Below are 16016 nucleotides of genomic sequence, written 5' to 3'. Positions count from 1 at the left end.
CGGAGGATGACGTCACCTTGGGGGAATATGTGTCGGGCGTTGTCATTGGATGGTTGCTGCCTCCGTCGTGGAAGCCGCGTTGCTTATGTGGAAGGTGCTGCTGAGACTTAGTCTGGGTGAGTCTAGAGGAGGAGGCTGGTGGTCTGTATCTCACAAAACTACAATTCCCAGGAACCCCTAGCACTGAGCCAGGGCAGTTAAAGCGGTGTCAAACTGGATTATTTCAGCAGTTTTGGACTGGTGTCACAAAGCTTTGGTCCCTCCAACTGTCCCTTTAAGGGATTTTGGACTTCAGCTCCCAGAATCCCAGGCCATTGGCCAACATGGCTGAGGCTTCTGGGAGTCCAAAATCTCTTAAAGCAGCGGTCCCCAAACTGTGCTCTTTAAGGATTTTGGACTTCGTTTCCCAGAAGCCTCAGCCATGTTGGCCAATGGCCTGGGATTCTGGGAGCTGAAGTCCAAAATCCCTTAAGGGGACAGTTGGGGGGAACCACTGCCATGGGCTGTGTTTTATTATGGCTGCTGTGTGCCTTCAAGCTTAGGCCCTAAGGCGAGTCTTATCATAGAGTTTCCTCGGCAAGTTTCTTCAGAGGCGAGCTTGCCACTTGTTATCCTCTGGGGCTGAGAGAGTGTGACTTGCCCAATCCATTTCATAAAGCTATATTACAGTATATTATTATTATTATTATTATTATTATTATTAATAATATAACGCTGTAGATTTACACAGTGCTGTACAACACTCAGAGGGAGCGATCAGGCAGACCCAGCAACATCTTGGACTGCCTGAAGGAAGAGGCCCCTCCCTCCTCAACTGTCATCTCGGCCTCAGAGGGAGCCATCAGGCAGACCAGCAACATCTTGGACTGCCTGAAGGAAGAGGCCCCTCCCTCCTCAACTGTCATCTCGGCCTCAGAGGGAGCCATCAGGCAGACCAGCAACATCAGGGACTGCCTGAAGGAAGAGGCCCCTCCCTCCTCAACTGTCATCTCGGCCTCAGAGGGAGCCATCAGGCAGACCCAGCAACATCAGGGACTGCCTGAAGGAAGAGGCCCCTCCCTCCTCAACTGTCATCTCGGCCTCAGAGGGAGCCATCAGGCAGACCCAGCAACATCAGGGACTGCCTGAAGGAAGAGGCCCCTCCCTCCTCAACTGTCATCTCGGCCTCAGAGGGAGCCATCAGGCAGACCAGCAACATCAGGGACTGCCTGAAGGAAGAGGCCCCTCCCTCCTCAACTGTCATCTCGGCCTCAGAGGGAGCCATCAGGCAGACCCAGCAACATCAGGGACTGCCTGAAGGAAGAGGCCCCTCCCTCCTCAACTGTCATCTCGGCCTCAGAGGGAGCCATCAGGCAGACCCAGCAACATCAGGGACAGCCTGAAGGAAGAGGCCCCTCCCTCCTCAACTGTCATCTCGGCCTCAGAGGGAGCCATCAGGCAGACCCAGCAACATCAGGGACTGCCTGAAGGAAGAGGCCCCTCCCTCCTCAACTGTCATCTCGGCCTCAGAGGGAGCGATCAGGCAGACCCAGCAACATCTTGGACTGCCTGAAGGAAGAGGCCCCTCCCTCCTCAACTGTCATCTCGGCCTCAGAGGGAGCCATCAGGCAGACCAGCAACATCTTGGACTGCCTGAAGGAAGAGGCCCCTCCCTCCTCAACTGTCATCTCGGCCTCAGAGGGAGCCATCAGGCAGACCCAGCAACATCAGGGACTGCCTGAAGGAAGAGGCCCCTCCCTCCTCAACTGTCATCTCGGCCTCAGAGGGAGCCATCAGGCAGACCCAGCAACATCAGGGACTGCCTGAAGGAAGAGGCCCCTCCCTCCTCAACTGTCATCTCGGCCTCAGAGGGAGCCATCAGGCAGACCCAGCAACATCAGGGACTGCCTGAAGGAAGAGGCCCCTCCCTCCTCAACTGTCATCTCGGCCTCAGAGGGAGCCATCAGGCAGACCAGCAACATCAGGGACTGCCTGAAGGAAGAGGCCCCTCCCTCCTCAACTGTCATCTCGGCCTCAGAGGGAGCCATCAGGCAGACCCAGCAACATCGGGGACTGCCTGAAGGAAGAGGCCCCTCCCTCCTCAACTGTCATCTCGGCCTCAGAGGGAGCCATCAGGCAGACACAGCAACATCGGGGACTGCCTGAAGGAAGAGGCCCCTCCCTCCTCAACTGTCATCTCGGCCTCAGAGGGAGCCATCAGGCAGACCCAGCAACATCTTGGACTGCCTGAAGGAAGAGGCCCCTCCCTCCTCAACTGTCATCTCGGCCTCAGAGGGAGCCATCAGGCAGACCCAGCAACGTCAGGGACTGCCTGAAGGAAGAGGCCCCTCCCTCCTCAACTGTCATCTCGGCCTCAGAGGGAGCCATCAGGCAGACCCAGCAACGTCAGGGACTGTCTGAAGGAAGAGGCCCCTCCCTCCTCAACTGTCATCTCGGCCTCAGAGGGAGCCATCAGGCAGACCCAGCAACATCAGGGACTGCCTGAAGGAAGAGGCCCCTCCCTCCTCAACTGTCATCTCGGCCTCAGAGGGAGCCATCAGGCAGACCAGCAACATCAGGGACTGCCTGAAGGAAGAGGCCCCTCCCTCCTCAACTGTCATCTCGGCCTCAGAGGGAGCCATCAGGCAGACCCAGCAACATCAGGGACTGCCTGAAGGAAGAGGCCCCTCCCTCCTCAACTGTCATCTCGGCCTCAGAGGGAGCCATCAGGCAGACCAGCAACATCTTGGACTGCCTGAAGGAAGAGGCCCCTCCCTCCTCAACTGTCATCTCGGCCTCAGAGGGAGCGATCAGGCAGACCCAGAAACATCAGGGACTGCCTGAAGGAAGAGGCCCCTCCCTCCTCAACTGTCATCTCGGCCTCAGAGGGAGCCATCAGGCAGACCCAGCAACATCAGGGACTGCCTGAAGGAAGAGGCCCCTCCCTCCTCAACTGTCATCTCGGCCTCAGAGGGAGCCATCAGGCAGACCCAGCAACATCAGGGACTGCCTGAAGGAAGAGGCCCCTCCCTCCTCAACTGTCATCTCGGCCTCAGAGGGAGCCATCAGGCAGACCAGCAACATCAGGGACTGCCTGAAGGAAGAGGCCCCTCCCTCCTCAACTGTCATCTCGGCCTCAGAGGGAGCCATCAGGCAGACCCAGCAACATCAGGGACTGCCTGAAGGAAGAGGCCCCTCCCTCCTCAACTGTCATCTCGGCCTCAGAGGGAGCCATCAGGCAGACACAGCAACATCGGGGACTGCCTGAAGGAAGAGGCCCCTCCCTCCTCAACTGTCATCTCGGCCTCAGAGGGAGCCATCAGGCAGACCAGCAACATCAGGGACTGCCTGAAGGAAGAGGCCCCTCCCTCCTCAACTGTCATCTCGGCCTCAGAGGGAGCCATCAGGCAGACCCAGCAACGTCAGGGACTGTCTGAAGGAAGAGGCCCCTCCCTCCTCAACTGTCATCTCGGCCTCAGAGGGAGCCATCAGGCAGACCCAGCAACGTCAGGGACTGCCTGAAGGAAGAGGCCCCTCCCTCCTCAACTGTCATCTCGGCCTCAGAGGGAGCCATCAGGCAGACCCAGCAACATCAGGGACTGCCTGAAGGAAGAGGCCCCTCCCTCCTCAACTGTCATCTCGGCCTCAGAGGGAGCCATCAGGCAGACCAGCAACATCAGGGACTGCCTGAAGGAAGAGGCCCCTCCCTCCTCAACTGTCATCTCGGCCTCAGAGGGAGCCATCAGGCAGACCCAGCAACATCAGGGACTGCCTGAAGGAAGAGGCCCCTCCCTCCTCAACTGTCATCTCGGCCTCAGAGGGAGCCATCAGGCAGACCAGCAACATCTTGGACTGCCTGAAGGAAGAGGCCCCTCCCTCCTCAACTGTCATCTCGGCCTCAGAGGGAGCGATCAGGCAGACCCAGAAACATCAGGGACTGCCTGAAGGAAGAGGCCCCTCCCTCCTCAACTGTCATCTCGGCCTCAGAGGGAGCCATCAGGCAGACCCAGCAACATCAGGGACTGCCTGAAGGAAGAGGCCCCTCCCTCCTCAACTGTCATCTCGGCCTCAGAGGGAGCCATCAGGCAGACCAGCAACATCAGGGACTGCCTGAAGGAAGAGGCCCCTCCCTCCTCAACTGTCATCTCGGCCTCAGAGGGAGCCATCAGGCAGACCCAGCAACATCGGGGACTGCCTGAAGGAAGAGGCCCCTCCCTCCTCAACTGTCATCTCGGCCTCAGAGGGAGCCATCAGGCAGACCAGCAACATCTTGGACTGCCTGAAGGAAGAGGCCCCTCCCTCCTCAACTGTCATCTCGGCCTCAGAGGGAGCGATCAGGCAGACCCAGCAACATCAGGGACTGCCTGAAGGAAGAGGCCCCTCCCTCCTCAACTGTCATCTCGGCCTCAGAGGGAGCCATCAGGCAGACCCAGCAACATCAGGGACTGCCTGAAGGAAGAGGCCCCTCCCTCCTCAACTGTCATCTCGGCCTCAGAGGGAGCCATCAGGCAGACCCAGCAACATCAGGGACTGCCTGAAGGAAGAGGCCCCTCCCTCCTCAACTGTCATCTCGGCCTCAGAGGGAGCCATCAGGCAGACCCAGCAACATCTTGGACTGCCTGAAGGAAGAGGCCCCTCCCTCCTCAACTGTCATCTCGGCCTCAGAGGGAGCGATCAGGCAGACCCAGCAACATCAGGGACTGCCTGAAGGAAGAGGCCCCTCCCTCCTCAACTGTTATCACGGCCTCAGAGGGAGCCATCAGGCAGACCCAGCAACATCTTGGACTGCCTGAAGGAAGAGGCCCCTCCCTCCTCAACTGTCATCTCGGCCTCAGAGGGAGCCATCAGGCAGACCCAGCAACATCAGGGACTGCCTGAAGGAAGAGGCCCCTCCCTCCTCAACTGTCATCTCGGCCTCAGAGGGAGCCATCAGGCAGACCCAGCAACATCTTGGACTGCCTGAAGGAAGAGGCCCCTCCCTCCTCAACTGTCATCTCGGCCTCAGAGGGAGCCATCAGGCAGACCAGCAACATCAGGGACTGCCTGAAGGAACAGGCCCCTCCCTCCTCAACTGTCATCTCGGCCTCAGAGGGAGCCATCAGGCAGACCAGCAACATCTTGGACTGCCTGAAGGAAGAGGCCCCTCCCTCCTCAACTGTCATCTCGGCCTCAGAGGGAGCCATCAGGCAGACCAGCAACATCAGGGACTGCCTGAAGGAAGAGGCCCCTCCCTCCTCAACTGTCATCTCGGCCTCAGAGGGAGCCATCAGGCAGACCAGCAACATCTTGGACTGCCTGAAGGAAGAGGCCCCTCCCTCCTCAACTGTCATCTCGGCCTCAGAGGGAGCCATCAGGCAGACCCAGCAACATCTTGGACTGCCTGAAGGAAGAGGCCCCTCCCTCCTCAACTGTCATCTCGGCCTCAGAGGGAGCCATCAGGCAGACCAGCAACATTAGGGACTGCCTGAAGGAAGAGGCCCCTCCCTCCTCAACTGTCATCTCGGCCTCAGAGGGAGCCATCAGGCAGACCCAGCAACATCTTGGACTGCCTGAAGGAAGAGGCCCCTCCCTCCTCAACTGTCATCTCGGCCTCAGAGGGAGCCATCAGGCAGACCCAGCAACGTCAGGGACTGCCTGAAGGAAGAGGCCCCTCCCTCCTCAACTGTCATCTCGGCCTCAGAGGGAGCCATCAGGCAGACCCAGCAACGTCAGGGACTGCCTGAAGGAAGAGGCCCCTCCCTCCTCAACTGTCATCTCGGCCTCAGAGGGAGCCATCAGGCAGACCCAGCAACATCAGGGACTGCCTGAAGGAAGAGGCCCCTCCCTCCTCAACTGTCATCTCGGCCTCAGAGGGAGCCATCAGGCAGACCCAGCAACATCTTGGACTGCCTGAAGGAAGAGGCCCCTCCCTCCTCAACTGTCATCTCGGCCTCAGAGGGAGCCATCAGGCAGACCCAGCAACATCAGGGACTGCCTGAAGGAAGAGGCCCCTCCCTCCTCAACTGTCATCTCGGCCTCAGAGGGAGCCATCAGGCAGACCCAGCAACATCAGGGACTGCCTGAAGGAAGAGGCCCCTCCCTCCTCAACTGTCATCTCGGCCTCAGAGGGAGCCATCAGGCAGACCCAGCAACATCAGGGACTGCCTGAAGGAAGAGGCCCCTCCCTCCTCAACTGTCATCTCGGCCTCAGAGGGAGCCATCAGGCAGACCCAGCAACATCTTGGACTGCCTGAAGGAAGAGGCCCCTCCCTCCTCAACTGTCATCTCGGCCTCAGAGGGAGCCATCAGGCAGACCAGCAACATCAGGGACTGCCTGAAGGACGAGACTTCTCCCTCCTTTAACTGTATTTTGTATTGTATTACGATTTTACTGTACACCGCTATGATCATCGCAGAATAGCGGTCTATAAATAAAACATATTATTATTATTATTAACATACAATCAGTAAAATAGATAAAATAAAATATGGTGTACATTCTACGAAATAATAGCATAATACATATAAAATAATACAGAATAATACAGGAAAGGGTTCAGTGAAAGAAGGCAGGCAACAAATTAAAAACATCAAATGACAGTCACGCAATTACATATTCTGTATTTTACTGTATCATAGTCACACTGCAGTGTGGGTTTTATTATAACTATATTACAGTATAGATTACGTATACTGTATTTTATTACGGTTGCTGTGTGCCTTCAAGTTGTTTCTGAATTTGAAGAAGGCAATCGCTCTTATAGCTAATTACATTTTAAAACGACTGCCCATGATTGCCATTCAGAGTCAGACTAGGGAGCTACTTGAGACCTTCTAGAAGCAAAAATGATGATGTTAAGTTCCTTTTTGCCTGTCTTTCATCAGTGCTTATGAACATTCAGCTTTCTTTCTTCTTCTTCTTTTTAATATTTATTTTTATGAAATCATAAACAGTAAACATAAAAATTAACTCATCAGACAACAGACATACAAATGAGACATGCGAACACATTATACATATAGTACTTCCACCCCTCTCTGTTGGTTCTTGTATTTCTGTGTACTGACTTTTTATAAAAACCTTGTTCATAATTAAAAAGCTTAATTATTTTGCATATATATGTCTAAAATTTGTGATTTCTGTGAACATTCAGCTTTCTAACTGCCTGTTCTATAAACATTATGCTATGTTCCATAACAATTATTGTACAGTAAACAACCTGCTTGCTGGACATTGTGAAACTAAGGCTCCATACAGACAGGCCAAAATAAAGCTGCTTCGGGTCACTTTGGAGGTAAGCTGTTTAAATGATGCCACGTCCCACGAGGCTAGAAGCCACACCAAAGCCATGCTCCAGTCCTAAGGACCAGAGCACAGGGTTGGTGCCACTTCTGGCCTCTTAAGATGCATGTGTCATTTAAACAGCATACCTCCAAAGTGACCCGAAGCAGCTTTATTTTGGCCTGTCTGTACAGACACAAAGAGTTGGGAGAGACCACAAGGTGATGGATTTATCTTCATTAAAATGCCTTGTTCACTTGCACTGTAATTATGGAACTGTGAGCAAGATAAATTCATAAAATTGTACAGTTGGTCCTCCACATTTGAGGCTTTGACTTTTGCAGATTTGATTATTTGCAGTTTTGGTTAATATGTTCCCTCTAGGAATTTCTAGGTCCTCCAGCGCAACTCTGCCAGAAGATGGGCTGGAGAACCTAGAGGTTCTTAGAGAAAACACTTCTCTAGGTATTTGATCATAGAATCATGCAGATCGTGATTCTGTTATCTGCCAGATGTTGACCATAGAGTTGTACTGGAGGACGTGGGAATTCCTAGAGAGGTGTTCCCTTAGGTAAAAAGAATAGGTTTGTTTTATTTGCGTTCTTCCCACATTCACAGTGGTTCTTTATCCCTAAACCCAGCGAATGTGGAGGAACCACTGTACTTTACTAACAGCATTTCGCTGAATCAACATTTAAATTATTCCTTTCATTTGTCCAATCACGCTGAAATTAAGGAACAAACTCTTCCAATATTCACATTGGGTTCTTGAGCAGCCCACTGCCTAACATGTTTGCTGTCCTTTTCCCCTCCAAGAAGCAAACATTCCCTGAATTCTGGGGGCAAGACTTGTCTCCTGCTCCTCCTAGGAAAAAATAATCTTAGAAGGAGCCATCGTATACACCTATTTTCAAGGAGGGCAGACTGTCAAGTAGACCAGTTTCTGAAAGGGCAACAGAAAATGTGTTACTCAGCAGTCTTTGTTCTTAGTCATGCTTCAAAATTATGGAGGACATTTTGGAATTCCTCTTGGACAGAAGGCTGAAATCCAGGACATGTCTGGATGTCTGGTCACCCTGGAGCAGAGAATCACTGTGTAACACCTTTGAGACTAACTGTAAAAGAAGTTGTGGCATAAGCTTTCATAGACTTCATCTACCTTCTCAGAATACATCTGGGGAACTGGACCAGGGACTAATCAGCACTGCAGAATTAATGGACTTTGACACTGGTTTAATTGCCATGACTCCATGATATGGAATTCTAGGGTTGATGGATTTGTGAGATATTTAGCCTCCTCTGTTTAGAGAGCTCTGGTGCCACAACAAACTACAACTCTCAGAATTCCATAGCATGGAGCCATGGCAGTTAAAGCAGAGTCAAACTGCATTATTTTTGCAGTGCAGATTAGATCCGAGTCTACAAAAGTGTATGCCACAACTTCTTTTGCACAATTAGTCTCAAGGATCCTTTTCACTTAATGATATTCCAGACTAACACGGCTGTGTGTCTGAATTCTGCTTTTTTATGGTTTGCATGTAGGCCACCATGACAACAGCATTCAGTAGTGATGGAGCAGAGGTGATTCAAAGGGCCCTGATTCCTGGAGAGACTGGTGGACGCTCCTCAACTGTAACGCTGGAAGATTTCTATGAATTGGAGAAAGTGATTGCATTTGTAGCTGATAATGGCTTCACCAAGGTGAGGGGGTACCTTTCAGTCTCACAGAAACCTACTTTCCTGGAGTTGGGCATGTATAATTTTGCTACAAAGTAATAATAATTACCATAAAAATACTGAGTTGGCTGTTGGGAAGTCTCTGTTGTAAAATCAGTTGTGTGACCATCTTTAGGATGTGTTTGACAGAGAAGCTTTCAAAAACTATTTTGGCCTCTTGTTATAGGTTGCTCTTCAGTTCCCTGATAAACTCTTATCAGATTCAGGCGATGTTGCTGCCAAGATAGAAGCAGCAAGTGGTGCCAAAATGTACATCCTGGGGGACACATCATATGGCAGGTGAGTTCACAGATGGTTCCCTCTTCTGTACACATACACACTGTGGAGTCTCTAGTCACAAATGTATAACACGAGTCTGAGGGTAAGCCTCACTGATCATAGTAAAACTTGCTGCTGAATCAGCATGCATAAAATTGTGCTGTCTTCTGTTTTCTTGAGACTGTATAACAGAATGTTGAACTTGTCTGCTCAGAAGTCCTTCATCATGTTCAGTAGTGGAGAGTGGGGAGCAACTTATGTGAGGATCATTCATTAGTCCTCCTTTTCCTGCACTGTGGAGGACCACTAACAGAATGATGTTGCAAGATGCTGTCAGACTTGAGGCTCTTAGTGGGAAGAATAGCTACAAGAAAAATACAGATTTAATTTGAAGTTACTTTGATATAAAGTATCAAAGTGAGGAATATGTGGCCCTCCTGCTATTGGACTCCCAACCACTGGCTGAGCTCTTGTGAAACTGCAGTTTTCCTTTTGGACAGGCGGAAATTCCCTAACCCAAGTAAAAACAACATTTTGTTGTGTTCTGTGAGTGGCAGATGTTTAATAAGGATTGTCTTTGGATTCCCTAGCTAATGGTGTTGGTTTTCTTTAGCTGTTGCGTGGATGAGGTAGCAGCAGAGCATGTAGGTGCTGAGGCTGTGGTGCACTATGGTCCTGCCTGTTTGAGTCCTTGCCGCAAACTACCAGTGCTACATGTGTTTGGCCGCGAGCAGCTGGATGCCATATGCTGTGCTGAAGCTTTCCAGGAACTGCATCCTGACCACCAAACTCATGTAGTTGTGCTGACTGAAGTGGCCTATTCCCATGCTGTTGGTAAGTTCAGGAAACCTGCTGTATGGAATCTTAAGCTTAAAATACCTTGCAGGGTTCTCTTGCCCTACAAGAAATAGTTTAGGCTAGGATGGAAAAGTTCTGTAGTGGATTTTATGGGCTTTCCAAATTTTAAAACTTAAACATAATAATAATAATATATTTGTTTATTTATATCCATCCCGCCTCTCTACAAAAAGCAATTGGGGCGGCTTACAAAGTTAAAATATACAGTCCACACCCTCAACCCCCCCCCCCCTTAAAATACAATTAAACCCCTCTCAATCCTGCCTCTGAGCTTTACATATTTTTTCTCATCCCCAGCCAAGAGCACATACAGAAGAGAATGCTTGTAGCAATGTCTATTTTTTGTATGTCTCCACTTGCCATTAGGAGAGTGGCTTGCTGTTCCATTAATAAGAGGATTCCTCACAGCAGTTAATAGCAGCTCATGCTGATATTGCAAGACAAAACAATATGTTGAGTCAACAGACTTCTGTAGTTTGAATGAATCTTTGAAGGTGACAAATAAGCATGTAAATAACAGTATAGGAATTACAGATTCCTGCCACAGGTGATTTAGTAGTCTCTACACTGATAGTTGCAAGAAGAGAAAGTGAGGAAAATATAGAGAGCATTGCAGTTTATATTTCTGCAATAAGGGTTAAAAGTGCTGGCATCATTTATAAGGCACTTAAAATGATATTTGCCACATAACTCCCATCAGCCATAACTGTCTCTTGGCTTAACCCAGCTTTCAGCCTTCAGATTTGGTCTCTAGCCTCTGATATTTTGTTCACTACAGATTGTGTCATATTCTTTTAATAATTTCATGTGGGTGACTTTTCACTTCATCTCCTCTCTTCTCAGATGACCTGGCTTCCAAGCTGCAACCCATTTATCCTAATGTAGTCTTCTCCCAACTGGACAGCAAAGAACCTATTAATTCAACCCAGCCAGTTTCTGGGTTGGTGAAGCAGTTTGGCCGGTGTTTTGAAATAGACAAAGAGCTTGGTCTTGAAAAATACAGCATGTTCTATGTGGGCAGTGAAGGACCAGAACTCACAAACTTCATGTTGAGCTGGAACCAGTGCTCATTCAGTTCCTTTAATCCTAAAACAGGACAGGGCCGATGGGAAACACTGGATGTGAACCGAGCCCTGCGAAGGCGCCTCTATCTGGTGGAGCGGGCACGAGATGCCCAAGTTGTAGGTATTGTGGTGGGCACTCTTGGTGTGGCTGACTATTTGTCGGTTCTGGAGCATTTACGTGGCATCATTCACAAGGCAGGCAAACGTGCCTACACTCTGGCTGTGGGGAAACCTAATCCTGCAAAGCTGGCAAACTTTCTAGAAATAGATATATTTGTCTTGGTGGCCTGCCCACAAAATTCCTTGCTTGACTCCAGTGACTTCTACCGGCCCCTCATTACTCCTTATGAGATGGAACTAGCATGTAATCCAGCACGGATTTGGACAAGCAGCTATGTCACTGACTTCCGTCACCTCCTACCAGGTAATGAGATTTTTGGATCTAGGATGGGATATAAATATTTTTGTAAATAAATAAATGCTAGATTCTGTACTGGAGAAATGGCTATGAGTAACAAGCCATGATTTGTACAAAGTTTTTGCTAAGCATTTATTTCACAGCAAACTCTTGAAACTATGCCTTCGGACCACTGAAAATCCTACTTATTTGCAAGGTTTTCAGCAGGCAAAAGGGTTTGAAATTTACTATATTATAATGAAACAAAATCTCTCTGTTATTTTAGCAGCACTGAATAGCATGCCTTAGCTGATACCATTGTTTTCCCATACCTACATAGAACCATGCAGAAGAGAATGTTTTTACAACAAAAAGCATTCAAATATATATTCCTCTCCAAGGTTTTAATCTGAAATAGTACAGTTCAGGAAGCACTATACTGTATGTTTTTTCTACATGTTGGCTATACATTCTGTAGGTGCTTAGCCTAGTTACTACTTCCTTTTCTGATGTCTGCAGGAGCATGTGACCACACTCCTTTCCCAGATAAGGTGTCAGAGAAGGACAGTGAACCCACCATTTCACTAATCACTGGAGAGCTGCGCTCATCTCATCTCTACACAATGCCAGACCAAGAGCTGAGTTCTGATACTGCTGTGACCTGCCGTAGCCATTTCCAGGCTCTGGCTGAAATCAGCCCAGCAGGTAGGTGGCCTGAAGCAATGCTCTGTGGACTGGAAAGAGCAAAATATGATTTAAATGAAGAATCCTCTTAAAATGATAATAGAAATCTCACAACACAGGATTCTTTTTCTGACTAATAGCTGTTGGTGGCAGATTAAGATAGTGTTTGCATCTCCTATGTAATGAAGGTTTGGGGTGCTAATGAATAATGGCAGACAGTGAATAGCCCAGTCATCTGAATGGGAGGAACACAGAACAACATGCATTATTCCTCCCTCAGATTTGTCAGCTGTAACATAGAACTCACTGCAAGCTCTGTTCCCTCCCCAAGTGGTGCCTGCTTTGTAGTTTCTGCCACAATAATTTTTTCCCCTTTCTACCTTAGCTTCATTTCTGGAGTCACGCAGCTGGCGGGGACTGGAGCAACAGTTGGGCCAGACAGCAGTCACAAAAGCTGTAGTGGGACGGCGGGGGATTGCTATTGGCTATGAAGATGAACCTTGTGGAAAATGGACACAGAATGAAAGAGAATATGGGACTGAGAAGAAGCTGCCTTCCTTTGTTGAGTCTAAGGAGAATAGCTGAACATCACTTTTCTTGCACCATCCTGCCTCTCTCCTTCCTCCCTGGACTGAACCAGCATGGCAAGAGTGTCATGCTTGTTATGATCTACCCTACCATTTCTCTGCACTGAACAATGTCTCAGATTTTTTGCTGAGATGCATGAATTCAGTTTCCCCAAAGCTATGTTCTTCTGGTAAGTTTTCCTATCTTGGGAAGCTAAGTAGAACCATTCTCCTTGTTTTGACATCAGTTGCACTGACTTTGATTCAAATACATAAAGCTATTATAGGAATAGTAGCAGCTGCTTGGGCCTATTGTGGAAGTAGCTCCTAACTGTTTGTCTGTGGTTTGGGTCACAAAGGGGCAAGCTTAGAACATTCCTTAAGAGCAATAGGCAAGGAGGAGGATTAAAAATACTGAAAATGCAAGGAAAGATTCACCTATATTGGACGCACAACTGTTTAGTTTGTCTTAACCACAGTGTATCAAGATCCTAATTTAGTAGCCACTTAATTTGAAGTAGAAGAGTTGTTCAAGAGCAAATTATGGAAGACCTCTTTGAAGTCTGAAATTCCTAGCAAAAATTATGAAATTTATTTAAGTGGCTATCTATCCATTTATATTGGGAAAACCTTGACTAATAAATACGTTGCCATGAGTTAGATCACACAGCAGAATGGAGTAGAAAGTTTCATTATACATAGCAATAGAGAACAGACCTTCACTTATTCCAAAAGGAGAAGTTTAGCTGATGGCTTTTAAAGTGCCTTGACAATGAGATAGAATTAGAAATTGAAGAATTTGGGGGGACTGAGCTAATGACAAATAGAAACTGAGTTGAGGAGTAGTCTTTATAATCATGCTCTCAAGATCTACAACTCTGTGAACAACTTCTGGTTATGTGCTTTGATATCCTTGATACACAATGGGCACAGGAAATTTTTAAAAGGAAAGACTGATCTGTGCCCAAGAAATTTAAGTTTCTGGCCCAGGGCAGAAGATGAGATGATAGCACATGCCAATTGAATGTTCAGAGATGTACATATTTTCAAACATAAGGCTCAGTAGCTATTTTGCTTGACCCAAAAATGAATATGTTCACCATAGGGTCACCATAAATTGGAAACAACTTGATGGCAAAAAGCAAACAAACACAAAATCTATTTTGTTTGACTCAAGAATGAAAATATTAACATACATGCAATGCTGTGTATTAGGGAGAAACAACCATCCAGGTTCCAGCAGAAGAGGAAGTTCCAGCAACAGTTGTTACCTCATTGTGCAAATATCTCCATCTAATCAAAAATGAACAGAACAGACGTCTAGGTACAAGATGCAAGCACTAAGTATAGGATGTTTTTACCCAGTCAGGGAACACCATACCTTCTATATGTCTGGCAACTCTTTTGTTTTAAATATTTTAAAATTTAAAACAAAAATTAGATTTTTCTTTGCTTGTAGAATTTGCTATGCCAAATAAAGTTATCTTTGAAGTCAGAATCTTCTTTCATCTGGAAACATCTTTCTTCTTCAACCTAGGCTATGTCTCTTAATGAGTAGGGAAGGACCTCTCTAGGAAGTATAATACAAACAGATTCTGTAATTGGCTTGATTGGCTAGAGGCCTGTGATGCCATGGACTTTTGGTGTAAAATGTTGTTTAATTTACTATATGTTAAGATAATTTGTTTAAGTATGCACTGCATATAAGATAAGAAGCTGTTGGGAAGAGGTGAGAATGGAATGTTGACAGTGGAGGAATATCTGAGGGGATTGAATAAGGTTAATAAATGATAAGATGACAGAGTTGATTTAGGTAGAGTAGTTGGGGGAGTAGTTAGAGAAAAGAGTGAGCAAAGTTGAGTGAGTCAGGTTTAGGAATTAATATGTGGTGTTTTAAGAGTCTCAGCAAGGAATGGAGTGTGTGTGAGGAAGTGTACGTTGTGTTCTAAATGTATTAAATAATCTGCTGTGTTCAACATCTGTTAATAAATTGTTATGTTTTTATATGCTTTTGGCCTTTGGAAATGCTATAAAGCTTGGATTCAGATACGGCATCTCTGGTGGCAGCAGAGAATAAAGAGGGCTGGTTTCCAGTGGCAATATAAACTGCATAATCTCTTACACAGGTCCATTGAGGGGTTTTGGTAGGTTCCCACAACTCGTGGCCACAGCAGGACAGGAGACGTTCCTTATATTGGTGGCAGAGCAATGGGAAGCCTTCACTCTTGGTGGTAACAGTGAGATTTGTGGAAGTCTTCACATTTGGTGGCAGTGGAGGTTTAGGCAGAAACTCACACCTGGTGAAAAGGCAGTAGGCTAAGTAGTGAATCCCAACAAGGCCCACCTATAATCTAACTGGTTTAATTTATCTCAGAAATCTGAAGTCCACAGGCATCAATTTTAATGAAACACTACATTAGAATTATAGAATCATGGAGTTGGAAGAGACCGCAAGGGCCATCCAGTCAAACCTCCTGCCATGCAGGAAATCTAAACCAAAGCATCCTCAACAGATAGCCATCCAGCCTCTGTTTAAAGATCTCTAAGGAAGGAGACTCCACCACACTCCGAGAAAGTCTGTTCCACTGTCGAACAGCCCTTACTGTCAGGAAGTTCCTCCTAATGTTGAGGTGGAATCTCTTTTCCTGGAGCTTGCATCCATTGCTCCGGGTCCTTGTCTCTGGAGCAGCAGAAAACAAGCTAGCTCCCTCCTCAATATAACATCCCTTCACGTATTTAAACAGGGCTATCATATCACCTTTTAACCTTCTCTTCTCCAGGCTAAACATCCCAAGCTTCCTATTTTTATGGCCAAGATAGTATGTTTGAATGGGTTCAATGAGAAAGGGAAAGCCATTCATATTTTAAAGTTCACTAGGACTCTGAAACAAATGTAATAGAGTGATCTATTATGGGGATTATGATGTGATCATACATTTTGTCCTGAGAATGGGAACAGGCACCAAAGCTGTTGCTCTTGCAACTGTCAACTATTAAGGGTTCTCATCAGCTCTAGGGGATAGAGAATCATGGATGTGTCCCTACTTTGTTTGCTTTGAAAATATTGAAATGCTGTTGACTGGAATACCATATAGACAGGATGTCTTGCCAGTCTTAAAAGAATTGCACTGGTTGCCATTTCCAGCCTGAATTCAAGGGGCGTGTGATGACACTTAAAGCTCTAAATAGCTTGGCATCTGAATAGTTATGTG

At 47.7% G+C, this 16016-nt stretch overlaps 1 protein-coding gene across 1 annotated transcript; it reads left to right on the top strand.

Moving 5' to 3' along the window:
- The first annotated feature begins 38 nt into the window (after window positions 1-38).
- On the top strand, window positions 39-14810 carry DPH2 (diphthamide biosynthesis 2). Its single transcript, XM_089514971.1, has 7 exons — window positions 39-116; window positions 8783-8941; window positions 9144-9256; window positions 9849-10069; window positions 10937-11581; window positions 12074-12259; window positions 12624-14810. Exons 2-7 carry the CDS (start codon window positions 8789-8791, stop codon window positions 12821-12823), a joined length of 1518 nt encoding a protein of 505 aa, XP_089371097.1. The 5' UTR covers window positions 39-116; window positions 8783-8788; the 3' UTR covers window positions 12824-14810.
- Window positions 14811-16016: the final 1206 nt, after the last annotated feature.

This window comes from Sceloporus occidentalis, unplaced genomic scaffold, assembly GCF_023333645.1.
Source record: "Sceloporus occidentalis isolate IW3139 unplaced genomic scaffold, rSceOcc1.0.p SCAF_3, whole genome shotgun sequence".
NCBI classification, from domain to species: Eukaryota; Metazoa; Chordata; class Lepidosauria; order Squamata; family Phrynosomatidae; genus Sceloporus; species Sceloporus occidentalis.
Note: the sequence above shows the minus strand (reverse complement) of the source record. Positions and strands in the feature narration are given on the sequence as shown.

Coding starts and splice junctions, on each gene's coding strand:
- DPH2 (XM_089514971.1), top strand. CDS start 8,789: ATGACAACAGCATTCAGTAGTGATGGAGCAGAGGTGATTCAAAGGGCC. Junction 8,942..9,143: donor CTGATAATGGCTTCACCAAG/GTGAGGGGGTAC, acceptor CTCTTGTTATAG/GTTGCTCTTCAGTTCCCTGA. Junction 10,070..10,936: donor GGCCTATTCCCATGCTGTTG/GTAAGTTCAGGA, acceptor CTCTCTTCTCAG/ATGACCTGGCTTCCAAGCTG.